This window comes from Cyprinodon variegatus, unplaced genomic scaffold (genome assembly GCF_000732505.1).
Source record: "Cyprinodon variegatus isolate N-32 unplaced genomic scaffold, C_variegatus-1.0 Scaffold285, whole genome shotgun sequence".
Taxonomy (NCBI): domain Eukaryota; kingdom Metazoa; phylum Chordata; class Actinopteri; order Cyprinodontiformes; family Cyprinodontidae; genus Cyprinodon; species Cyprinodon variegatus.
Window position 1 is genome coordinate 236,197 of NW_015150738.1, and position 27,225 is coordinate 263,421.

The window sequence follows — 27,225 nt, forward strand, 5'->3', positions numbered from 1 at the left end:
GATTACACAATTAATGAAGAAATAGAATCATATCAGCAATAGCCACATTAACCTGGAGGACTCCTTTGGGACACATTTTATTAGCAGCCACAGTCGATGCAGTTAGTTTGGTCTTATTTATAACATAGGTAACAGCTGTGCAACTAAAATGATTGTGAAATTGTTAAAAGGCTTTTTATTTACCTTTAATGGCAAAGTAATTTTCTCCCCCAAATAAGTAATTATGGTCTAAAAGTTTTCAAAGGTGCTCATTGATTTAATGTGTTCTGAGCATTACACTTGTTTTTAGAGAATAAAGATGTGATTTAACTCTTGTGAACTTCATCGTTGGTTTCACAGGGTTTAGATAGCAAAATAACCAATGTTAATTATATATTGTTTTTTTAGGCTTTTAGCTCTTACATTCCTTACTGTCGGAAGCACATAATATTATGTTAGAAGTAGATCTTATTCTATGTAACTGAAATACATTTCTACAAAACTTTATCAAGTAACAATTACATCATACTACCTAAAACGCCATAATTTTTAGTAAGTGGGCTTTATATAAAATTCTGTGAGAGTTATTAAAAAAAGTTTATGAAGACCAAGTCTTTAATGAGGTATGTGGTCTCTGCAGTGAACGACAAATACCCAAAGAATCAAGGCAGCTTAGGTGTTTGACTTTACCAACGTATGACTTCTCTCCTAAATGTACACGGTACAATATGTGTCATAAATCAAAATGTCCAGTTTTTTAAACTAGTTTTATTTCACATTTTGTAAAGGTTAAATGCATTTGGTTTGTACCCACACCACTGGGCTTTATGGAGTTTTATGAAGCTGTGTGTTTGTTTTGGCTGCAGCTCAAAGGTTCTGATTCTTAAATTGAATTTTTGCTGTAAGCCCAAAACTGAATATTTTCAGTCATTAAAAAAATGCTTTTATGGTTTCACTGTAGACAGACAGGACCATTGTATTTTATTTATCCGCTGTTCCATATTTCCTGTCGGGGTCTGAACACCTGTGCAATAAAGATGGAAATGCTGAAAGAAACATTTTCCTTTTTGAGATATTTTACATTCCTGGCAAAATTGTTGACTTCGACTAAAGTCAATTGGGTACAGGGACTCAATTTGTTGTGGTAAACAAGCTACATTTGATTACAACATTGAGCAACCTTTAGGAACAGGAGAGCCGTTTTAAACTAAAATATTTAAAATATACCCATCAGATAACCTACGATACAGTCAAAAAGTTGTAACTTTATGTTAAAAAGTTTGATTCATATATCATTTAGGCATGATGATTTAGGAAGTGATTTCTGCTTTCCTATAGTTTCCTTTTATTGGACATGAATGGGATTCTGAGCCCTGTTAAAATCAAGTGCAGACTAACTAAGCTCAAAACTGTCATGCACAATTATTTAACCTTCATGTACCGAGTTGATGTTCAAGTTTAGTCAGGGTTTCTACACTTTTGTGGAAAAGTATGGTATTGGAAAGAAAAATAAGAGCATTGAAAGGTTTATATTTTCATACTATATCTCCAATCACATCACCTCAATCTTATTTCCTACTTTATTTGTCCTTTCCTAATTTCTTATTTCTGGACTTCATGTGTCTGCCTCCTATTTTTTTTTTACTTTCCTTCTTTTTTTGTATTCATTTCCTTTCCATCCTTGCGTCCTTTGTTCCTTCCTCTATATGTCCTTCTTCGTTCATTCATTTGTAGTGTCCATCCTTATCTCTGTCCTTCCTTTATTACAGTATGTCTTACCTTGAACCTTATCTTGTGTTTTCCTACATTACTGGTTCCATTCTTCCTTGAGTCCTTCCTTATTCTATAGTCCTTTCTTCTTCCTCCATCATTCCTTGTGCCCCTCTATCTTATTCTTTGATAATGGTCGATATTAAACAGCTGTCCTCTTTGTAAAGAACCGTGATGAGAGAAATCAGGAGGAGCATTCATCTGTCAGCTGAACCTGGACTCAGCTAGTTTTTTTGTTGCACAGAGGGAAAGAAAGCATCATTCAGCGACTCTGAACATTTGGCCCCAGTTAGGCTCCGTTTAACTCCTCGTTCGCTTCACCCGAACAATTAGACCAAGGATTAAATGTGTTATCTGCTCAGGTTTCTTTCTAAGACTAAATATATTTCATGCAAAAACCTAAAAAGATAAATGCTCTCAGTCTCACATTTTGTAATTCTGAGTTGACAAAGATTTTCTCTGACATCAAACCAAAATGTCATGCGGTTTAATGAGCTGCTTACATGTGCATTGTGTTTTTATTGCTCTCAAAGGAGGCTGTCAGCTTTAACATCTTCCCCTTCAATTTCTGAGTGAACAAATCTTTTCATTTTTCTGACAGCTCTGCTCTCCATCAGTGGCAGATGTGATTTCACTCAGTGCTTTTTCTTCATATTGCTGCGTCGATTGGAGAGGATGTGATGTCATGAGTTTTATGAGCTGACACAGATGGCAGCAGAGGATGAAGCATGAGTCTCATTAAGTTTTACCATATATAACAAAATCTGTCTTTATATCAATCTTGCTGTAAGTTGGTCTCACCCTGGCAGACATTTTCCTTTTAACTCTGCTGCTCAGACACCTTTGAATTTTAAAGTTTATCAACCCTTTCTTGTAATTCCTTTGTGATTTCAAACAAATTAGAACATTAAAAGTTAACAGTTTATTCCTTTATAATCAAAATCTCTCTTTTGTGAGCGTCAGTATTTCATCTTTTCTATAACTGAACACTATATATGTTCCTATAGACATGCTGCCTAACAACAGGGCTTTATCTCCACCTTAAGCTACATCTTCCCAGCCACCATAAGCTCTGACATAACTCCAACTCCCAAATTATGAAATGACTCCTTAAATTAAGTCTATGACGTCTCTGTTTCTTCTAAAACCGATCTACATCCAGTAAAACATCATCAGAGGAACAGTGCACAGTATTTTACTTATTACTACTGACGTAATAGTTTGCAAGAAGAGCATAAATATAAAAGGAAAGATATTGAGACAAAGATAACTCAATTATTACCTAAGCCTAAATGACTATGATGGATTTGCTTGTCTCTGAGTGTGCATAGATCAAACGTCTGGCTGAGGCAATAGTGGGCGGGCGGAGGGGTCCAAGTTGGACATGACAGAAAGGAAACCGATGTCCTGACTCAGCAGATGTGGCATCAGTGTTCAGAGGAAAATAAGTCCCTGATCACTCAGTGGAAAGTGTAAAAACAAACACTTTCTGCTCATTGCTGATAGAGAAATCAAAACAGTCACAGAAGCTTAGAGAACAATAGACACCCTTTGATAATGAATAAACTAAGTTCCTTTATTGTGTGTGTCTAAAAACGATGGTTCCTCATCTGTTCTCTGGTTGCATGCCAGCAAATTAAGTACTGCTTTGCAAAGAAAAATAACTCCAAGTTTATTCTTGTCCGGGCAGGGCTTCCAGCACCTGCGTTTGTGATTCACCTCTAACAATACGTCACTCTGACAGCCTCAGGCAGCTTATTATAAGGAATGAGAGAACCAGGTTATGGATACACAAAAGGCCTTTCAGGGTTTTTATGCAGGGGTGATGTGCAATGCAAAACAGATTCTAATGCAACACAACAGGAAATGTATTGTACAAAAACAACTGAATACACCCAGTTTGCAACCATTTTAAACCCAGTTTGTATCGGTAAATAGAAAAGTTAATGAACTTCTCCACAGTTTACTTCTTCTATAAGTTACGTAGGAAACCATGGTGATAAATGTAAAAATATGTTTTCTGTATGATTTATTTAAAATGTAATCTTCATTCTAAACTTTTTATTTCACCAAATTCTCCTTGAGTGTGACTTGAACCAAAATAAGCCTGAGCAACCTCTTGTGGGATATTTAATATATAAGAGACTTTATGAACCTGAGATGTTTTTTTGTCATAGAGACAATTCCTTTATTTTTTTCTATGCTACATGGTAGATTATGTTTCCTCTCTCTTGTGTTATTGTTGAACTCATGAAAAGTAACTAATACAAGTGAAACTTTGTTTTTTGTTTTTTTATTATCCTATATTTTTTCACCTTGTTGTGTTCAATAACTGAGTCTTTTTAAGAAGAACAAGAAAATGTTTTCAGTCCTAATTTGGTGAGTTAGTTGAGACAGGAGACTGTTGAGCATTGCAGGAGGTGCCCTGCTCTGGTTTAAATTTCAAAATCATCCCAAACCCTGTCTCTGCATGTTTTTTCTCTATAAAGGCTCAGAATGTTTTAAAACAGAAAGAAGAAGAAGACATTTGCCAAAACACATGCATCATCTCTTTCCTCTCATTCAAGGCGGTGATGTCATGTTTCAACCACACATACTCAGACAGGCGCCTTAAACCTCTTCATGCATTTTTTCAGGGAAACTGTTTAGTGAGTCACCTGAATTATGCACCTCTAAGGAGCTTAGTAATAAATACATCAGTCAGATGTGCAAACCCTTCTCTTTTGTGTAGTGTGGTTGTGCCAATTAGCAAATCACACAAACATTAGCTATCTTGCGAATAATCCACAGACTGGACTGATTATGAGAGTTTATCTTGCTGAAGTGTTTCTGAATGAGACACTTCTTAGTGCAGCAGTAAACTGCAGCTCCTTCTAATGATGTATGGAGCAGTAATATCACTCCAGAGCTCATATAAACCATCGTAATGTGATACCCCCCCCCCCCCGTTTCAGCTATTCATCTGTTGATAATACAACAAACATGTTACTATGATATCGATCATTTCTCTGTCTCTTCTGTTTGTAATACCAAGCATATTTTGTCATTCCTCATATTTTATCAGTGCCTCATCATCGGAGGAGGTCCCTGTGGTTTACGGACTGCCATCGAGCTTGCCTTGATGGGTGCCAAGGTGGTGGTGATTGAGAAAAGGGACTCTTTTTCAAGGCACAATGTGCTCCATCTTTGGCCCTATACCATCCATGACCTGCGGGGCCTCGGTGCCAAAAAGTTTTATGGAAAGTTCTGTGCCGGAGCAATCGACCACATTAGTGAGTATCAGACTTCACAGTAAAGAAATACACTAAGTACAGTTTCCCCTTTGGTGGGATTTTGCTTTTTTCCTGCGCAATAGAGTTGTATTAGGAATCATAGAGTTTGTTTGTCCTTATACCTGGGCAGGGATTAAGTGCACTAGCTATGTCATGTTTGTCTTCAGTGTTGCTGTCATGGGTTTGAGTCCTGATTCCTTGACCCGTACAGCATCTCTTCTCCCCGCTCTCTATATATCCTTTTAAACTATTTGAAAAAAAAACATTAAGAAATAAAGACCACTAGTGTCTAAAAAAAAGAAAAAGACGGGAAAAAACAACAATACAGCTTCTTGATAAACCAGTGAAAACTAAAGCCCCCCCCTCATTGCTACTTAAACAGCTGGCCCACCTTATCTATGGATTTTCTAAGTGATCTTTGGATCTTGAACTCTACAGTTGAGTAACAGTTTTCCAACTGGCCCTCTTTCCCTATTCTTGTTAAGGGATAATAGTACATTCAAAGTCAGAATTTTCAGGATGAGATCTTGAGCTGATAAACTGAGATTTTACTCATTCTTAAAAAAGTAGCAATACCTAGATAACAAACCATATCCCATAATGCAACAAGAGGTCACAGTTGTTGATAATTATATCGACAATAATCAACTGTCTGTCAGATTTATCAAGGGGTTTCCTCGAACTTCGTATCGACAGGTGGTTGTAGAGGTCCAGATCCACAGTTGTAAAAACAAAACTCATTTTTAGGTGGAGCCGTCTACAAAATGAAGGGCCTGGTTTAATTTTTTTTCTCACTGGTAAAAAATACAACACTATCATCCATAAGGAAAAGATAATCAATGATTTCCTGTTTCTAAAATATAAATTAGGCTCAAAGACATGCATCAAAGCGAACAGCACCCACACATCTCAAACAATCCTCCCATCTCTACCCGTTAACTTACAACTGAACATCTTCACTTTAAATGTGCAGGACAACAGCAATGTTAACTAACTTAAGATAGTTTGCAATTAAAACTTTGTCCATCATTCAAAGACTAGAGAACAATATTTCTACATGCTACCCATTTGATATAAAGAAATGACTTTACTGACCTTTAATATTGGAGTTTTCTCTCCTTATTTCATTGTCTTTTAGTCAGAGGCACTGTTTAACGTTCCAACTGTACTGCATCATATAAATGGAGGTCTGATTCCAACAATGACAGGAAAAATAAACATGTAAACATGGCCCTGTGTTTATCTCTGCCAGGCATTCAGCAGTTGCAGCTGATCCTTCTGAAGGTGGCTCTGATCGTTGCTGTGGAGTTTCACATTAACGTGGAGTTCATTAGGCTGCTGGAACCTCCAGAGGATCAAACAAATCAAGGTATTCATTCACACCTCCAGTTTGCATTGATATTAATCAGAACTGAAAACCAGCAGTCAGATTGTGCTGTAAACCTTTTCTTTGGACAAGTTAATGTTTCTGGAGGATCTTTGTTTACATTCCTGCTTTGCTGCTCCTGTTCCACTTTTAAACTGGTTAAGCAGCAGGGAAGATTTGCCTGAAAGTTTTGTTCATTTCCTTGACACTCACTAATAAACATGAGGGAAACATTGGCCGATGTTTTGCTTTCCTCATGTCTAGCTCAGAGGAGAAAAGGTCATGTAACTTGCTTCAACTCCCTGAAAGTGATCTTCTATACTATTTATACAACCTGTTTATTAAACTACAGCATATTAACCAGATGCTTATTTCATTTTTGTTTTGGATAATATAGCTTTATGTTCAACTTTGGTTACATCTGAACATAGGACATTGTCCACTTCGCCCTGTCATCCCACTCTGGCTGGCAGCTCACTTGATGATAAGACAGGAGGTGTTTGTTTAGTTTTCATATTGACATGTTGGTAACAACACCAGCTTTGGCTAATTTTGGAGCTGGACTTATCACTCCGGTTGGACTGTGACAGATTTAGCTGTGCCCTTGACTTCATGGAAGGTATTTTACACATGCTGATATTATAAAACAAACTTGCAAAGCAACACCTGCTCCCATCACACACTTCCCCTGCAACATCCTGCTTTTTCTAAATAGAGAGGCAGTATATGCTCTCATAAGCCTTTAGTTTCACTTCCATTAGTTTAGATTCCCCTTTTATACATAATAGAAGAAAATAAGCAACTCTAAAGTTGCAGGACAGCAAGGCAAGAACTGTGCAGATAATATGATGCTTCTCAGGTTCTATGCACCACAAAGGAAGGATTCATTTGATATGAAAACTATACTCTTGCATATATTTTTCCCCTAACACTCCCTGTGCCTTTCTGTCTTTCAGCTATCGGGTGGAGGGCCGCAATCCGACCTGCGGATCACCCACTGGCTAACTTTGAGTTTGATGTGGTGGTGGGAGCCGACGGGCGCAGGAACACACTGGAAGGTGAGACAAAAGGCCTGCACAGTCCAGGAAGCTTCTCTGTGCTGTTCTGCACTTTTAAACATGACAAGAGCTTGTTGACAGATGACTGGAATCTGGTGCCACTCCCAGATATTTCAGCTTCTACAAAGATGACAAAGGAAATAATATAAAAATAAGTATTTGTCCAACACACATCTCAAAAGACTGTATATATATGTCCTGCATCAACGTTAAGGCCGTAACAATATTTTCACTCCTATTAGCTGTTTGGATCATCAAACCCATTTTACCAATAAACAAAAAAAAAAAAAAAGGAAATGACACCTAATCCCAATCATTTGTTTTGCCACCACTGGTCACCATCAAGATGATGACATATTAGATTGATGTAGTGAAATATTCCTCATGTTTCAATTCAGCCATATTGGGTAGATTTAACATCTCAGTTGTAAGTCTGGCTGTTCTCTAAGGTCTCCCACAACCTTAACAAACATCACAGTGTTAGAGGTCATCCAGATATACAGTGCGCAGAAATTATGCAGGTTCTCAAGCAGCTGAAAAGCCCGCACCATTACACTACCACCACCATGTTTAACTGTTGGTATGATATTCTTTCTTTAAAAGCTGTTGGGTTTTTTTCTGTACCTATAAAAGGACTAAAAATTTAAGATTATGTCATGTTAGTCCACAGGATATATCTTTAAATGTGTTAGAGACCAGCAAGATATATTTTTTGAGAAATGTGGGATAGGAATATTTTATATTCAGATTGTAAATAAGGCAAGTAAGGCCTGCAGTCAGTTAGACTTTTACGACTCTGAGTCAATTATTTTTTCTCATTGGGTTGGATTCCTCAACATTTGCATTTACTCAGATTATCTTTTGTTTGATAGAATTTCTAATGGTCTAAGACAGGCATCCCCAAAGTCGGTCCTCAAGGGCTGCTGTCCTGCAGGTTTTAGAGGTTTCCCTGCTTTTGCAAAACTGATTCTGATGATTGCAGTTCAGCAAAAGCCTGTTAAGGAGCTATCAATGTAAATCTGCTTTGCTGGTGCAGGGAAACCTCTAAAACCTGGAGGATAGCAGCCCTTGAAGACCGACTTTGGTGAAGCCTGGTCTAAAGACATTGAGGCTTGACAAAAAAGAAGAAATCAGTGAAGGCACAATATTTGCCATCAAACTGTTAGATGTCTTTGAAAAGAAAGTGGATTTAGATATATATCTCTCTTTCTTGTTTATACTCAAGTCTTTGTTCCTGAACATGCTGCCTGGTTTGTGCTTGGATAAGTAAATAATGTAGTTAATTGGAGGACAAGGCAGAAACGTCAAGCCTGCAAGAACTATCCACATTGAACAAACATCTGAAGTCAGATCTTCAAAAACAAAGGGAAAAACAGCTAAGTGGTGTAACTTACAAAGAAACATACAAACTTCTAACAATCTGCTTGTGTTTGACATAAAATAAAATAAAAAGTCAAATAAAACCTTTGAAAGAGCTTCAGAAACTTGTGTATTTAGTTAGACATCTTTCAAATAGTAAATGAAAGTCTGGCTTCTTGGAAGTAAAATAAAAATAATGAGTCAAACTCAATACTTTGACCCAGAATTACAGATTTCTCCACATCTAGTATTAAACTGATGTCCTCATCACTGCCTGTATGAAGTCATCCTTCTCTCCCAGGGGGGAGAGTTAAACATAAATAGAACCAAAGCTAATCCATTTATAATGGAGCAGTGCCAACCTTTGCGGTTTTCTGTTTTTCCTTAAAAAATGCTGTCATTGAACAACTAATTCAGATCAAATGTTTATTCCTTAAAAGGACAATTTGGACCAGAATAAAAAATGTTTAGCTCATTCTGTAATCATGAAGACGCCAGAGGGGGAAACGACTTTCTTCACTGCACCCGCTCGCTTGTGTGCTGCTTTTGTGGCCTGCTTATGGTAACAGAGTTAAATGCAACCAGACTTGTTCTGTGCTGCTGCTGCCTTTAGAAAAGAGCAATCTAGTGACATTTTGGTTAGTGTTGTTCAGACATAGTTTCTAACTTCCCATAAAGCACTTCTTTGTTAAAGCAATTCATATTTTAGAGAGAAGTGTTAAAGATAAAGGAAATAATAGAACATTTGAAATAATTGTTTGTTTTAAACCAATTTGACCAAAACAATTTTACTCTAAAATGTAATAAATGTGATTGTAAACATGATTAATAAACCTGATGTTCTTCTCATAGAATTTGCCCTCTGTTCACTTACTAAGCTCCGAACTATCCTAAAACAAATCCGCTGTAATTATGGTTAGACGTTGGATTTCTTCTAACTTGAGCGGATGAGTTATTAGGCCTGCTTTTCTTTTTCGGTTGGACCCGTATTTCCACTGAACTCTTCCTGCCTCTGTGTCTGTTTTTTATATACCAGGTTTCAAAAGGAAAGAGTTCAGAGGTAAACTGGCAATTGCCATCACAGCCAACTTTATCAACAGGAACACAACTGCAGAGGCCAAAGTAGAGGAGATCAGCGGAGTGGCCTTTATTTTTAACCAGAAGTTCTTTCTTGACCTCAAAGAGGAAACAGGTGGGTTTCACAGAACCTGAACAGTACAGATAATTCGATGCCATAACTGATCAGTACAAATAAAACCTGTACTCATAACTGGATTGTTTAGAAGAGTATGTTTTTATTTTGTTTAGAGGTTCATTGTGAACTTATGGGTTTCTACATCATCCATGCATACTAAATAAATAAACCCTAAAAATAAAAAATTTAGAATTTGACAAGACATATTAAAGAACAGCTTTGATCAATGAGTCTATTTATTCAGATTGTAATGATTAGCCTTCACAGCACTGTTTCTGGTTTTATGAGCTGTAGGAGTGCTGACATGATGTGATTTATTTGCAGGCATTGATCTGGAAAACATTGTGTATTACAAGGACAACACACATTACTTTGTCATGACTGCTAAGAAACAGAGCCTGCTCGACAAAAGAGTTGTCCTCAATGTAAGTAAATGTTATTTTGCTTAAAGTATATGCATTTATTTAAAGTTTTCAAATGCCTAGTTTCACTTTTAATCAGATACATTAGATCAAATAAATATCCATTTAGTTTAATTGTAGTATTTTGGGGAAAAGTTTTTGGTTTTTTATATTATTACACTACTTGACAAGTACAAATAAAAACTATTAACATTTTTTTAATCATTTTTACTTACCCAATAATTTATTAATCAGCCAATACTTAAATAAAATAAGATAAGTGGTCTGCTTTGAAACAGGGATATTTTATGAATTATAAATTTGTAAGGTAAAAGATTCAGCAACACTTGAACTACTTGGGACAAACTGTATTGACAGACTAAAGGTTTCAGATTGTTGCCTTCTTCAGAGTCATTACAAGTTGCCAAACAAGTTATATTAATATATAAAACAAATCATACAGAAACAAATTCAAAGACAACCAATCAAAGACAACATATATATATACGGTATATGGACTTCTTGCTTTTCCTGGTTATGTCTAAAAACTGTGTTTATTTTGCTTTTTTTTTGCTGATCTTAATAAGTAATATGTAATTAAACAAAACTAAAAACAAATACATGACTGAGGAAAAGGGAAAAATATTGTGCTGTTCCTTATTTTTTTTTTCTATTTTAAGAATGTTTTTATTTCATTTTGCTGACTCATTTTTTTTTAGAGAAAAGGCTGTGCTGTAGTACATTTTAACTCTGTATCTACATCAATGATAAACCCAGTTTAAGGTTTGTTGAATTGTAATTAAGGGCCCCCTAAAATTCACCCAACGGCCCTAATTAGCCCTTGGGATGCACTTTGGACACAGCTTCTATAGAGCAACAGTGCTAATTAAAGACGAATTACCATTTTACCAATAATACATTTTATTTGTATTGCACTTTACATTTAAAAAAAAAATCTCAAAGTGCTACAAAACTCATAGTTAAAACAAAACCGTACAATAAAAACAGTATACATAGTTAAAATGAGACATTACAATAAAATAACATACGTAGTAAAAACAAAACAGTAAAATAACCATAAAACCACAAAGATAAATCATTGCCCTTAAAATTAGTAGCAGACAGTTGGATGAGTAGAACTCTTGTTTTCCATTTTCTGTCACATCAAAGTAATATATATTTAAATAGTTAGGAAAGGCATGATCGGAAATGCTATCAGTTTTCAAAATTGTAGTTTTTTTTAACCGATGGTATACTTTGATACCTGAAACCTCCTCATGCTGAGTCTGTACAACATTTGCCATTCAAAATAGATTGTTAGCCTACGACACAAAGCCAAGACTTAATTTTCTAGATTTTTCTCTTGTCCTTTCTGTATATACAGGATTACATGGACACTCAGATGCTGCTGTGCAGTGAAAATGTAAACCAGGAAGCCCTTCTGAGCTACGCCCGAGAGGCCGCTGACTATTGCACAAAATACCAACTTCCAACTCTGGATTATGCCATGAACCACTGCGGACAGCCAGATGTGGCCATGTTCGACTTCACAAGCATGCATGCCTCAGAGAACGCTGCTTTGGTCAGGGAGAGATATGGACATCAACTGCTGGTGGCGCTGGTTGGCGACAGTCTGCTGGAGGTAAGGGAGGGTAAGGCAGATCAGGGTCAGTAAATAGACTGTTTTTAGATGCTAATAGCCTGCTATATAAATTAATCATCAAGTGTTTTATGATTGAGGGTGGGGGGGGTGACTAATCGTACTATAATCAGATACAGGTAGGTATTAGTTCCACATTCAAATAGACATTAAAATCAGTTGTGGAAATATGTGCAGGAAGTCTGTCGGCTGTTTCAAGCAGCCGTTATTAAAAAATGCCTGAAATATCTTCTGAGTGATGTCAGACCTATGGTATGTAATTCTGCAAGGAAAAACATAGCAACTAACAAATGTTTAAAAGCATGTTTTTATATTCCAAATAAGTCCATGAAGTTGTAAAAAAAAATCTTAATTCTTATCCCTTTCCACTTGTACAGATCCTCTATATGTTTTCATTTTCGTACAGTCTTTAATAATTATTTGTCACTTTGAAACATCATTAACAAATACACTGAGTCATATAATACCCTCAAATCTTCTATTTTATATTTTTGCTATAATTAAGTCCATTACTTCTTGAAATTTACAAAATTAAAATAGGCTTTTAAGGCAGCTTCACTGCAGGCAAGTCTAAATCAGATATCGAAAAAGAGGATTTTTTTAAAGTCATGACAAAGTTTATGATCAAAGTTCTTTGTTGCAGCCGTTTTGGCCAATGGGAACCGGTTGTGCAAGAGGCTTCCTGGCAGCTTTTGATACAGCCTGGATGGTAAAGAGTTGGGCTGAAGGTCGGACAGTTCTAGAGGTTCTGGCAGAAAGGTACATGTGCACATTTTGTCTGAAACATATTCAAGGTGTGTTTGACTTTTACCAAACTCAATTCCACTTTATAATTACATTAAAATTTGTTTGTATTTATAATTAAGGGAGAGTGTTTATCGACTTTTACCACAAACTACTCCTGAAAACATTGCTAAAAACTTTGACCAGTACACCATAGACCCTTCAACTCGTTACCCTAACCTCAACTCCGCCTGCGTTAGACCTAACCAGGTAAGCTTCATTTCTGCACCTGTGACTCTACAAACATCTTAAAGAGTACATTTTTACCTTCAGTTTTTTTTTTTTTTTAGGTGCGTCACCTATACATCACTGGAGAGCTAAATTCCTGCTCCTTGGAGCGTGCTGCTACTATACGACGGCCTGTCAATCTCTCAAGACGAGGTTAGTGTGGGACTCAACAGACAGGCGGCTGCTGACTCATCTTAGAGATATTCAGGGCGGTGATCAGACTGAATATTGATGGCATTGCTTCTCGCTTCTCTCTTTTTGTTTGGCTCTTGTTATAAAGTATAAAAACATATGAAATAAATAAACTTCAGTTTAAGGTATGATTGGATTGTTTTTACATACAAGGTTAAGATAACAGGAGTTAAATACACAGATAAACATTACAATATGTCTCTGGTAAGTAATAACATTACACCTTATGGACAAAGGACATTCTTTTGAGGACCAGAATGTTGACATTTTGGACAAAGCCAACAGATTGTTTCAAAGGGGTGCTAAGGAAGCCATTTATGTTAAGAGAGAAAAAACAACCTTAAACAGAGGAGGTGGACTCAGATTTCAGCTCTCAAAAACCTACAACACAGTTGTAGAGTTCCCACTATCATAATCTTCATCGCCTTGCAGGGGACCAAGACATCTGGCCTGGTCAGCCAGGCCAACAACGACCTTAACGACTCCCCTTTTCAGGGACATAGGCGAGTATCGGGTATTGCCGGCTAACAAAGACCTCAATGGCTCCCCTATACTAAGGGTTCTGTTCTTCCGAATCAATTTGCATGTTTTCTAAGCCATAACAAGGCTTTGCTGGGCTACTCTATAAAGCTTGGATGCTAATCCAGACATTTTGAATTGGAAAAGCTTCCTGGATGGGAAGTGAAATGTCTTCAAACTTGGAAAAAAAAGTCCAGTGTGTTTTTTTTTTTTTTACTTTTTTGGAATAATTAATAAAATTCAATTCACAAGAAATCAGATACAGAGACGTACACTTACTGTAAATCAAATTATTTGATACAGCACAATGATCCTCTGTCACTATTTTTACATCATTTTATGTTCATCTCCCTATGGTTGTAAATGATTTGCCTTTTTTAATGTCTCCGTATATAATGTTCTTCTCACAGAGTCTGAGATCCGCCCATCACGGCTCCTTACCTGGTGCCAGAAACAGACTGAGGGCTACAGGAACGTGTTGGTCACAGACTTTGCATCTTCTTGGACAAGTGGCCTGGCCCTGTGTGCCCTCATCCACAGATTTAAACCTCAACTGATGTAGGTACCTCATTGCATAACAGTAAAACCAGCTTCAGTAGTGTTTATTAAAATCCCAATATGAGAAATGATTTCCTAAAAATGTTTTACCCCCTTTTTTCTGTACACTTAAGCATAAAAACAAATTATTTTTGCTCTTCTTTCTTAAACTTACCATATATTTATAAAGTAATAATATAAAGATGTTTTTTTTTCAATCCCCAAACAATCAATTATACATTTCTAAACAGTAAAAACACACATGTGCAAACTGGTCTAAATTAGAGCTGCATTTGCCTGAATACTACATCCCACGTTTATAATCATTGCATTATCAGTTTGGTCCAAATCTCTATAAAAATGATTGTTTTTATTGCAATAATTCTTAGTTAGTAACATTATGTGTTCACATTAGATTGAGTTGATTCAGTAGATGCCCACACATTACACAGATAACAAGGCAAAAATGTAAAAAAAACAAAAAAAAACATTGGAAACATTGTTTCCACACTGAGGAACAAAAGGGAGTAAATGGGGATTTATTGCTATTAATGTTAGATATTTAAAAACCTTTTGCAAAGACAAGATTTCCCTTTGTTGTTTAGCCATACAAAAGGTCATTATTGCACAGAACTGGTTGGATGGCCAGGGTCATGCAGTTGTGATCTTTACATCGACAGCAAAGTTCATCTCTAGAAATGAAAGGCATTGCACTAAAATAGATGTAAACATTGTGATGAAAACAAATGGTCAATGAAGAGCAAGAAAATGTTGCATGAAATTTGTTTGCTTGTCATCCATTCTATTTCATAATACTATATCATGATATAGCATATTGTTTATTTTACTGATATTGTGTAGTCTGAAGCACAGATAAACACAGATTTCATAAACAATAACTGCAACAAACTTTAAAACAAGAGTAGCAAACAAAGCAGCACAACATCCTGCACACATGATTTGATAAAAAATATTATAAACTTTTCATTTCATTATCATTTCCTCTGTTACTGGACAATTGCTGAGTCAACACTGGAAAATAGTTGACTAGTTTTAACTTTGAGAATAGTCACAAGTCCTTGGCAAAATAAAAAGCAAACTACAATTTGCAGATAGCCTGTATGGGAAATACTTTACTTTGAACAAAACAGTGTAAGCAAGAGAAAAGGAGTTACCTTTTATTTTAGTTCAAATACATTTTAATACATATGTTTAGTTTGTCAGAAAGCATTTTAAAGATGTGATCTTTGGATCCGTTGAATCCAAACTTGCTTCCAAATGTTTGACCCATACAACACAATTTTTATGTTATTTAAAAGAAACAAAAAGAAGTAATTGCAAATTCATGATTGTTTTTGCCACTTTTCTCTCAAGTAGACAGACAGACAGACAGACAGACAGACAGACAGACAGACAGACAGACTTTATTTATCCCAAGCTGGGAAATTGTGGTGTTGCAGCAGTTTGAAATTGTGACAGTGACAACACAATGAGGTAAAAAGTAAAATAATATCTTGACATATTTACAGTATTAATGCAATATAAAAATTTATAAAAAAGTATTGGTTAAAGCACAAGTAATATTACAAAAAAAACAAATTTAATCAGAGAGCATCTTTTGCAGTTTTATGGTAATGTGAAATAAGCATGTCTTATAATGCTGTACTTTATAATGCTGTAAAAAATAGTTTTTTTTGTTTTTTTTTTGTGAAACTAAGCCTTTGTGCTTGTGGTGACTGCATATGCCAGCATTATCTTAACACTCACTCAGCACCAGTCACCTGATGTGCAGAAATGAAGGATTTGCCATGAAATAATTCCTTCAAAGAGTCTCTGTTTCTTGCTGCCACATTCCTGTCTGGTTTTTCCTGAACGGATAAATGGATATTTAGGTCACAGGGAAATGGGTTACTGGGGGTAAAAGGAAAAAAGAGCAACAGGATGATGCCCAAAACTTAGAGTATATAATGATTAAAAATCTGAATGTTTACCCTTAATGTTAGCTTTACTTTTCTTGAATTCTTTAGCTTGATTTATGATTTCTCCCTGTCATGATCAGAGATTTTGACTCTTTAAATGAAGAGGATCACGTCGCAAACCTGCAACGGGCTTTGGACATTAGCGAGCGAGAATTCGGGATTCAACCATTCATGTCTGCGTTGGACCTCAGAGCTGGCGAGGAGCTTGACAAAACCAGAATGATCGCCTACCTGTCAAAGTTCTACGAGCTTTTCCGTGGAACGCCTCTACCTACATCAGGTATGTGGCCTAGAGTTAACACATTTTTTGTGTTTTTGTTTCTGTGTCCTATTTTATTTTTTATTTTTTTGTTTAAAAGAGAGGAAACCTATTTTACAGATGAGTAGCTGTTTTATTGTTCTACCTTGTTGAGGTAAAGTGGTATGAGAAGAATGTCATTGTGTAGTGGACCTATGCAGTCAAGTACTCTGTGGCTCTTGATAGAGTGCATGTCTCGACAGAAGTGCTATTTAGAGAAGAACATTCCTCCACACTTAAACCTGCTCTTTAGAAAGACCCTGCTCCTTTGTATAATTCATGTTTTGTAAAGGGAAACCCCATTTAAAGCTTTATAATTTACTCTATATGTTGGTTTTATACAGCAGATTCCAGAAAAGTGGATGAAAACAACAAGGAATATCCCTCGGAGGATGGCAGAACTAATATTATGGCTCTCAACCTTTCACTGACAAGGAAGCGGGTACCAAAGGTAACACCACCGTTGATTTTTATATTATGTTGTGCTGAGTTGGCTTCAGTTAAGATCACTTCTAAATTTTGGGGAGTATAAAGTGTCGACTGTTGGGCCGCTGAATTGACTGGACCTCAACAGAGAGCCATGAGCTGCCCATCATCAGCCGGAGGACGGCTGGGGGCTGGTAAGGCAGGACCAGCACCAAATACCCTATATAATCATTCTATGACCCCTTTAAGCTACTAATGAAGGGTTGGACTTTTGCACCTGCTAAAACAAGCAAAGCAGGCATTGCATCACTGTTTAATCAACAAAACCCGTACAAAGTAGATTATCTATCTCAAATTATGTAACTCAAACAACTTTCTCTCTGCATTTAGGCCCTGTGCACACAACAAGGGTTTTGGTTAGAACTGAAAAGTTTTTGCATTTCTGCTAATTGTTTACACACCATATTAGAACCCATTTTTCATTGAAAATGGTGCAGTTTAGAAACAGATAGAGAGCAGGAGGATTCCTCATTGTTTTGTACAAAAAAAAAAACATAAAATAATCTGCCTTTGGTTGGGGGAGGTCTGTGACATAAGCACTGAGACTGCTGTAACTATAAATTAAGTAGTGTTTGAATGTTATATGGTCAAATTAATGAGTTTTAAGGAACTTTACGCTAGCTAATAGTGTGACAAAAACATTGTAAGATACATTTATTTAGAGAAACAGAATATTAAACCTATTATTAATACATCGCTGTGGTGGGCTAAGGTCTTTTAAACCACAAAATAGGTTTCAGTCAGAGGCAACCGCACTTTCTCCTCTGAAGTAAGCCTGTTTTGTTTTCGGCACGACCCGAATGAATAAGAATTTGCACAGGCGCCATTTAAACAATGAAATGTGGATGGATTTAAGGAAAAATTACATATTAATATGCAAATGATAATCAAAGCAATAAAATAATACTCAAAGTTCTGTTTGCTCACGTAGGTAAGCTGAATTGTTCACTGCTGTCTTTACAAAAAGAGAACAAGCAGGTTAGAAAAAAGAGTTATCTCTCTCTCCAAGAAGTTAATGCCACTGGTGGATTCGCCAAACAACTTTATAAAAACCTAAATTATATATTAACATTATGATTATGGGAACATTACTACAAGTGCTTCATATAGAGAGCTTTATGCAGCTGCAATCCAGAAACCTTTTTTTTATTCCAGCATCAAATCATAATTCAGTGCTGTACAGATTTGTTTTTTTTAGGTAATGCGATGAATCATTACTTTGTATGCTTATGCGTAGTAAGAGCATTCACATTTTTACTGATTTATAAATAACATCTAAATATCATACAGCCTGCTGATCCAAACAGTTCTATTTGACTTAGTGGATGAGTTTGCTTCATCGGTGCTACTTACTTTGTAAATAAAGCACTGAGGGAGAGCAGAAAGGGAACTAGAAAGATGCACTGTGCTGCAAAGCTGAGCTAATAGCATGCTTGGGCTGTGCTAAAATATCTTTTTCTTTTTTATATATCAAATTTTATGCATTATGTTTTGTGATTTCAGGATGAGAAGAAGTTGGAAGATACAGATGCTATTTACAAAAGGAGGCGAAGGTTCTTCTATCTGGAGGAGGTTTGTTAACACAAACTGGTGTTTTATGCCATCTTCTTTACAGCCTTTGTTGTTTGACTATTTTTCTGAGTTTTCTTCTTCAGGCCACAAACAATTCAACTCTCAGCTCCCTTGTGCAACAAGAACGAGATCCCAAAGAAAATAAAGTGCGCTCCATGGCTTCTCAGCTCCAGGCGAAGTTTGAAAATAAAAACAGCTACTCAACTCACAAAACACAGGTAAAACTATAATATGTTGTGTGACTGTTTAGAATGTACAAAATATTGTTCATGCTTGGAAATCTACACATCTTTTTATGCTTTTAAAGAAATGCTTATTGATATTACATCTCTGCACTTCTTTAAGGTTTTTTTCAAATTCTCTTAGAAGTCTATAATTTATGGCATAATACTTTCCATCCTTTTTCTTTTCTGTTTTTCACTAACACTCCTTCCAATCCTTATCAAACCCTAGTTGGACTCTGAGACGTTCTTGGTGTTCCCGTATCGTAATCAAACTGAGCTTCCGCCTGTTAAGTTCAGGCCTCCGGTGCCGCCTAAACCTTCCTCAGTGACGCAGGTAGATTGGAGCAACACCACAGGCCCAAAGTTTATGTTTATTCATTCAAATTCTTTCAAAAACTTACCTATAAACTATTCATATAGATTTAAAGTCTGTTCATTTAACTGAATATCCTTGGACCACTTGTAAGTTTTTGTATCTTCTTTTTGTATAACTGACAGACTTGAACAAGCTTTATTATTTGTCATTGACATTAAAATCCATGATTAATTTGAAACATATATCAGCAGCCAGCTAACCTTTGCTGAGATTCTTTTTATTCTTTGGCTATTTAAAAGGCATATTGGTGGTTTTATTTTCTTTAATTACACTTTAACTCACTATAATGACATATCAGTAACTTTATGAACTTAGCCTCAATTTAGAGGTAGAATTATCGAATAATGACGTTGGATTATTGTTATCATTATTTGAAATATAACTTTTAAAATATTTTAACATTTTATGATTAATATTCTAATCAGCCAAATCAGATATTTTCTGGAATATGGTACCAACTTGACATTTGATTTTTACCCAAGGTTTAGTTTTTTTAAATAATAGTAATTTACTTCAAAACTCAGTTACTGTCTAAACAGAACAGCTTTAGATGGGTATGCTAAATTAATTCCAACTTGTCTATGTGGATTAATTTGTAACTGAATAAAGGTTTTTAATCAAACTTCGATCTTTTTCATGAGCTGTTTATTTCTAAGAATATATCTAAAAAAATGACAAAAGACTCAATATAATTTTGCATTTAAACCCTAGAGAACCACCTGTATGTTCTTTAAATAGTCCACATAGAGTGATGGTGGATGTAGATTGACAGCAGATTTTATGTGTACCATCCCTTTCAGTTTGAGAAAAGTATCATAAAAGCGGCCGAACAGTTAGTCAACCTTCCTTCAAAGACTCTACCAAAACCCCAGCTTCACGCTCAGCCCAGGCATCCGTTTTCAGTCGTGAAGCTCAGACATGTTGATCAAACTGTCACAGAGATGACGCCTCGGCATCAGAGTGAGAGTCCTGACCCCCCTGCATCTCCTCCCTCCTGTCGCTCAGCTGTCTGTTTCATGACAAGAGTTCTGCATCGCCTCAGAGAGGTGGATGAACACATATCTGAGGTGAAAACTTTCTCCTGCTTTTTCTTTCTATATTCTGCTCTGCTCTGTTCTTACCCTGCTGCACTCGCCGATTCCCAAAAAGGCTCCTGAGTGAATGATGATTGTATATTATGTTCCTATTATATGACTCGGCCTGCGTAACATGCAGTCAGATGAAGTCAGCCTCCAATTATCTAGCTTGCCAGAAATGTAGAGCAAACCAACCAATCAGGCTCAAGTTTGGTTCACTGTTATTGTTACAACAGCAAAAATACTTTTCTTGTAAGAACATGAACACAGGCAGATTTTGAATCATAGCCACTCTCTGCCTTGGTCAGTGGAATTTGACCAGTGAAACCAATATTTCTATTTTTACTTTAACAGAAGGATTTATAAAAGCATTCCTCAACAGAAGGCTTGTTTAAAAGCGGAGAAATCATTCCTTTCTAAACCATTCATTCAACTTTTTTTTAGTTTAAATGTTGATTTATTGGCATTTGCACTCTTTTGAAAATCAGCTTTTAGAATATATCGTTATTGTTTATTTATGTAAAAAGATATATATATATATATATATATATATTTTATCATTCAGTATAGCATTAATGGTAAGAGATGTTAACTTTTACCCATTTTTTTTACATTGTTTTTAAACTATAAATGCAATGTGTTTTTTACCATTTGCTAAACACATACTAAATTATTGGTTTTTCAATTATATTTCTAGCTTCAAATTTGTTGTTAATAATTTAAGTACTTTTATTCTGAAGAGGAACAGATATTTTTCAGTGGCTGTTTGTTATTTCTGCAACTATTCATGCATGAAACTCAAATTTTTATCCTGACGAATTATCAGAAGAAGGAAAATAAATTATTTACATCAAAACCTATATTTGATTAACTTTTTCATTATTCTGACAGTGTAGCGGTGCTGCTTTGTACTTTAGATATTTACCTTTTCATGGAACATCATTTAAAGTATGAACCATGTGAATCGAATGACATAAATTAAAATAGCTAAGTGGAAATTATTAAAAACAAATCTTTTATTTACACACAAGAGTTAGATATTAGCGTGGAATGGTTTCATAAAACATCACAGAGCTTATTTTTGATTTCTGAGTTTAACTGAACCAATGGGACCCGCTTTAACCAATCTTTCAGCAAGGTCTTAAATAAAAAAAAAACTTAAAACTGGTTATGAATAAACATTGTTCAGGTCTGAATGGACCATTCAGGTAACTGGAGTTATCAGTCTGCCTAGTGCTATCAATACTAGGGCTGCATCAATATAACAATCTGGGCTGATATTTGATACTTATATTGCCTTTATGGCGGATAATTGATAATAACTGATATATATTATAAATATTGTCTACCATTTGGACATTATGGAAACCACCAATAATGCTGAGATTGTCTCTCGTCTTCAATTGAACACCCATAATCCCATTACCGCTATTATTCACCCTATCAGTTCTAGCCCCTAGATGGTAAATAAACTTTGGGAACAGCATCGATATGTGTAAAAACGACCAACAGCAGATATCGATGTTAATGGTGACATATCGTGCATCCCTAAGTCAATACTGTGAAACCTGATATTTTTGTGAGTGAATGTGTCATCTTTGTGCTGAAGTGGAAAGACTGCTGACTTTCCCTTCTATCATCTTGTAGAAAAAAGCTCAGACACAACAAGTTAGAGAGTTTCAGACAAAGAGCATAAAGGAAAAAGCTGTTCACCTTAGGGGGCTGTTCTCAGGACCCAGCTCTGATGTTCTCCAGGTGAATATCTAGCATCGTGTAAAGCCATGCTTATTTTGAACACCAGCATGCAATGTCTCCATTTTCACGCTTGCGTACCGTTTTTATACATATTTCAGTTCAAAGTGTATATTTATAGTGTTTGTTCCTTCATGACATTCCTAAAACAACAGTAGAACCATATCAGTCTGAGATTGGTTGTGTTCAATAAATGCATGTTTGAAAGCTTGTCTGAAATGTTCCTCAAGCACCTCCTGTTTCTAATTACCAGCAGCCCTCATAGGAGAAGCGTGTGGTGGCACTTTGTGGGTTTTGCTGCTCCGCCCAAACATCCCTGTTTAACTGAGCAGCCAGATGTCAGATTAATCTAAAAATAATTCCTTATTTCCATTTTCCAGGGAAGTTCAATAAAAAGGACTTTTTCCCAGTCAGCTGATAAGTGCCACATGTGCTCCAAGCGTGTTTACATGGTGGAAAGGGTCTGTGCGGAAGGGCTCTACTTTCACCGGGAATGTTTCCGGTGTTCAACGTGCAACTGTTCTCTCCCGCAGGGAGCGCATGCCTTCAACTCTCAAGAAGGTTTGTTACTTTGTTTGTTTTAGATCATGACCACCTCTCTCTGTCGTTACCTCACTCGATAAATGTTTTTGTAGGAAAACTGTACTGCAAACTTCATTTTCATCAACACAACAATGGGACAAATATTCGGAGGGTTTGTTCTCTACCTCCAGTAAGTAACACGGTTGTTTTTACATCTTACTCTCATACCCATAAAATAAAATGACTCAAACATCTGTCATCTTCTTTTAGAATCGTAATCGAGTTAAGGAGCAAATGGCTGAGGATAGAGCGACCTCCCAGTCCAGCAGTTCAGCAGAGGTGCAGAGTACACCTGAAGCAGGTACCTGCACTTCGTTCATAAAGAAAAAGCTGAACTGGTCACTGAGTGTTACCCGTGCTGTCTATAACGCCCCCTGGTATCTGTCCAACCGCGCTCGCAATGCAGCCCAGGCCCTTACCAGTCACCTGAGAGACAACGCCCACGACTACACATTACTGTTTGAGCTACTGAGCATGAGTTTACCCCTGTTGTTTGTTTTACAAGAGGTTCTGCCGCAGATATACACTGACATTGTTCCAGATGGACCCAGTACCTTACAACCTGTACTGCTTTGGCTGCAAGAGCAGGTCGGGCAACGGCTCATCTAGTTTCTTATCATGCAAAAGCTGATATAACTTTAAACATTTGTCCATTTTACCACTGATACTTGGACCAGATACACGCTGATATGTTCTCATCTTTTTTTTTTTATGAACAAACAAGTTCCTGACTTTTAGCAATTTTATGTGCAGTGGATGCAATTGTGCGCAGGCCAAAAAGGAGAAAATAAGGTGAACAAATGCATTAAATGGTTAATAATGCAGGTAAGTCTAACAGACCAAATAAAATACTGTAGAGTAATTGGAAGTCTAATCATTCTTAGTGTAGATCTGGCCTAGTTACAAACTCTTTCTGAAATCCTGTAAACCTCATCGTTGGTGAGTCACTGATGACCTTGATGCACTTTATCTCTGAGAACGGTTTTGTCCATGAAGCAATAAACTGTCCGCTTGGACAAAATGTTTGAACTCATGTCAACAGTTATCACGTTTCAGCTTTATTCTTGACAAATGCATTATTTAGACATGCCTTCAGAGCTGTGTTTTGATGAGAATGTAACAATTTTCAGACCTAGCATCTCTTCTTGGATCTATTGATCTTGTTCATTTTGTATATTTTCATTAATAACACTAAAAAGTCTACTATTGAGGGATTGCTTTCATGCTGTGGATTTTTTTTTTGCTTTATTTTGCTGCCATCTACTGTTGCCTCATGAAATTACAGGCTATCTATTTGTTTTTTTGTCTACCATTTTAAACAATCATGTTTGAATGTGCATTTGTGTTTGAATGTGTTTGCCATTTTTCCAAAGCATGTTGGTGGAAAATCATCTGCAAACATCTCTGACTGGAAGCACCCGGCTGCTTTCCATGATTAAACGTACGCAGTCTGAAGATGCTCGCTGGGCACTTTAGATTAAGTTTAATTTTTAGATTTTATTTGAAAGTTATGTTTGCAGAAATTATATGCATGTTCTGAAGTGTTTACAGCACGGTAAAACTTTTTTGTTTCATTATCAGCCTTGCAATATTTTAAATCTGCAACTAAATGCCTTGTTTACTTTTAAAGAGAAAAACATCAGTGTTTTAAAATACCAAAGAACATTTTCCTGCAGACAAACTGGACTTGTATGAGATATAATTTATGCATCACTATTGCAAATGACTGTGCAATGGCTTGCTGTGACTGTCAATATTGTTTATGTTTGCATAAACATTAAATGCTTGTGTGCATCCAGGTGTTTGATTGTCTTTTTTTTGGGTCAGCATTGTCTTAGCTCCTGTTTCTCTTCTCTTATTAGTTAGCGGACAACTTGTATGAGCCTTGTGGGACACACGGAGGGTTAGGAGAAATGACATTTTGAAGGTGATTCCCTGCATGGTCATGTGGTTTGTGCTGTGCATACATTCCTGACGGAGTGTCTAACATGAGTAAAATGCATTGGGGGTTTTGACTTATCTTAAATCACTTGTTGCTCCAATTTTTTTTATAATCAATCTTTAATCTGTTTGGGAAAGAATTTAGGATTAATTCAGAATGGTATGAGACTCACAAAGTGTGAATTGTTATAAACTAGCTGTTGTTTTTATAACAATAATCACATATTTCTAACTCACTTAACTTCGATATCTTGATGAAACAGCGATCAGTCTGCTTGAACAGAAACCTGCCCGTACTATATTTTAACTTGACTTAAACCACATTTGGAGAACCACGGTTCAACACTCTGGGTGCATTCATTGCTTAGTGATGGTGGTCAGAGGGCCCGGTGGCGCCAGTGAACGGCAGCCTGATTTCTGTCAGTGAGCCCCAGGGCGGCTGTGGCTATAATGTAGCTAACCACCATCAGTGTGTGAGGCATGAATGGCTGGATGAAGTGTAAAGTGCTTTGGTCAAGTCTTCTGACTTAAAGAAGCACTAGATAACTACAGGCTATTTACCATTTTTAATATTGTTAATTTGACTCCAAATCGGAAAAACCTGACTTAAAAAAACATCTTAGGTCATAATTGTTAACAAGGAAAGTGAAATATTCCTTAGTATCTCTAAGCTCAAAAACCAAAATTGGCTACCTTTGCAAATATAATGATAGAACCAATGGATAAAATGATGAAAGATGAGGTACTATGCTGTTCATTAGCAGTTTTGATTGTTTGTTTCTTTTTAAATCAAATGAAAATGCCATACAGCTAAAAACAATGTTTCTGACAAACTATCACTATGAAAATCCTTAGAAAGGCATTGCTCTTCTCCTCTATTGCACATTATAGGATGCACCATCAGAACAATATTTATCAAATCCCTCTGGTTTTCATATTTCCAAATAGAAAAAAAAAATGATGTTAGGTGCATTATCATGCAAAGATATTTTTTCTGATTACCTTAAAAAATATCTGGTAAAAACAACATGCCAGAAGCTTTATCAGATCTTCTCCTCTAAACCAGTGTTTTTCAATCCTGGTCCTAAAGGCACACTGCCCTGCATGTTTTAGATGTTTCCCAGCTTTCACACACCTGTTATCAATTGATAGCAGATTATCAGGCTTTGCTGAACTCCAATCATCTGAATCAGGTGTGCTGAAGCTCAGAAACATCCAAAACATGCAGAGCAGTGTACCCTGAGGACCAGGGTTGAAAAACACTGCTCTAAACCATAGATTTGCTTTAAAGTTTGTTTATTTTTAACCTTTTGAAACTACTATAAATGTGACAATCTAATTCTTGTTCACTGCTGCAGTCGCTATATCGTGTTGGACACAACACTTAACCAGTTTGAGTCAGTTTTAGACTCTCTAATGAGATGGACTTACCGGTACATGAAAAAAAACCTTAAAAGACATAAAAAAAAAAAAATGTTTTATGTTTATATTGTGAGAAAGGCCAGAAAAGGTTTGTTCGCTGATACTGTAGTAAAAATACAATTCATTTCCATCTTTGCTCTTTTAAACCTTTGCTTTAAAAATTAAAAGAGAGGCAAAGAGAGTGACTCGTTTTTTTTTCTTTCAACCATATTTTCAATTAACCCTTTTAGTTAAAATATTCATGGAAACTAAATGTAACTGAACAAGCTTTAAAAAGGGCACATAATAAAGGTCTTTGTGTTTTCTATAACTATTTGAACATATGGATATTCAGGTGGAAAAATTCTGCAGAATTAAAACAATGCAGCTGAGATAGCTAAGAAATGCTTTGCTACAGCAGGATCTGACGGGCTCACCTTCACCTATTCCACCATGGATTCTGTAGTGTATCAGAGGATGGATGAAGTGAACATGTCAAAATCAAAAAGAACAATTAAACCTGCAGTGCATCAGAACTTAACTTTGCAATCAGATTCTTGCTAAAAACATTCCAGGTACCTCAAAAAGAACTGGCTGAGAATTAAGCAAGTAAAAGTTCTGATCTTGATCTTGATGAGTTGCTGCATGATGCTTTGCCATGCGTTGTAAATGCAAGTGAGCCTTTAAACATCTAAGAACTAATGGTCAGGACTAGGACAAACCATTGAACATCATTTTTGTTGCAGGGGCCTGTGATTCTACTACTGCAGACCTCTGGATTGGACTGAGCAGTGTTGCAGCACAGTGCATAAACAAAACAAGTATAGTAGCAAAAATGCTCGACTAACTATGCTGTACACTAACTACACTTTAAAACAAATTTAGAAATAAGTAAAAAAAACAATCTTAAATTAAGTGTATTTTCCCTTAATCTGAGTAGGTAAAAAAGATTATTCCCCAATGGATTTAGTGTTTTTACCCTTAAAATAAGATAATTAGAAGATATGCACTTGATATAAGATAATTTAATTGTTTTTTTCTTATTTTAAATGTAAATTGTCTTTTTTCATTTGCAAAAAGTCTCACTTGCCTCATCATTTAAAAAAAAAAAATGCACTTATTTTAAGAAAAAATGACTTATTTAGATTTATATATATATTTTTTTTTTGCAATGCATATCCACTTGTATCTAACTTCAAAGCATTTCTATATGTTCAAA

The 27,225-nt window shown here is 36.0% G+C and overlaps 1 protein-coding gene across 5 annotated transcripts in view; it reads left to right on the forward strand.

The window, feature by feature from the left end:
* The window catches only part of mical2 (microtubule associated monooxygenase, calponin and LIM domain containing 2), a 41,048-nt gene extending 14,060 nt beyond the window's left edge, over nucleotides 1-26,988 (forward strand). The window contains exons 3-24 of one of the 5 annotated variants that reach the window (XM_015383453.1): nucleotides 4,814-5,021; nucleotides 6,274-6,390; nucleotides 7,344-7,445; nucleotides 9,841-9,996; nucleotides 10,324-10,424; nucleotides 11,785-12,042; nucleotides 12,704-12,819; nucleotides 12,927-13,053; nucleotides 13,134-13,224; nucleotides 14,193-14,340; nucleotides 16,379-16,578; nucleotides 16,941-17,047; nucleotides 18,586-18,654; nucleotides 18,738-18,872; nucleotides 19,108-19,212; nucleotides 20,055-20,321; nucleotides 21,978-22,085; nucleotides 22,463-22,643; nucleotides 22,718-22,794; nucleotides 22,875-22,965; nucleotides 24,527-24,591; nucleotides 26,753-26,988. In XM_015383453.1, the coding sequence (XP_015238939.1) occupies nucleotides 4,814-5,021; nucleotides 6,274-6,390; nucleotides 7,344-7,445; nucleotides 9,841-9,996; nucleotides 10,324-10,424; nucleotides 11,785-12,042; nucleotides 12,704-12,819; nucleotides 12,927-13,053; nucleotides 13,134-13,224; nucleotides 14,193-14,340; nucleotides 16,379-16,578; nucleotides 16,941-17,047; nucleotides 18,586-18,654; nucleotides 18,738-18,872; nucleotides 19,108-19,212; nucleotides 20,055-20,321; nucleotides 21,978-22,085; nucleotides 22,463-22,643; nucleotides 22,718-22,794; nucleotides 22,875-22,965; nucleotides 24,527-24,546 (2,784 nt within the window). In that variant the 3' untranslated portion in view covers nucleotides 24,547-24,591; nucleotides 26,753-26,988. Of the gene's footprint in view, nucleotides 1-4,813; nucleotides 5,022-6,273; nucleotides 6,391-7,343; nucleotides 7,446-9,840; nucleotides 9,997-10,323; nucleotides 10,425-11,784; nucleotides 12,053-12,703; nucleotides 12,820-12,926; nucleotides 13,054-13,133; nucleotides 13,225-14,192; nucleotides 14,341-16,378; nucleotides 16,579-16,940; nucleotides 17,048-18,585; nucleotides 18,655-18,737; nucleotides 18,873-19,107; nucleotides 19,213-20,054; nucleotides 20,322-21,977; nucleotides 22,086-22,462; nucleotides 22,644-22,717; nucleotides 22,795-22,874; nucleotides 23,978-24,526; nucleotides 24,592-26,752 lie in introns of those variants that run through there. The other 4 variants (XM_015383452.1, XM_015383450.1, XM_015383454.1 and 1 more) reach the window with 4 other exon arrangements.
* The last annotated feature ends 237 nt before the right edge of the window (nucleotides 26,989-27,225 follow it).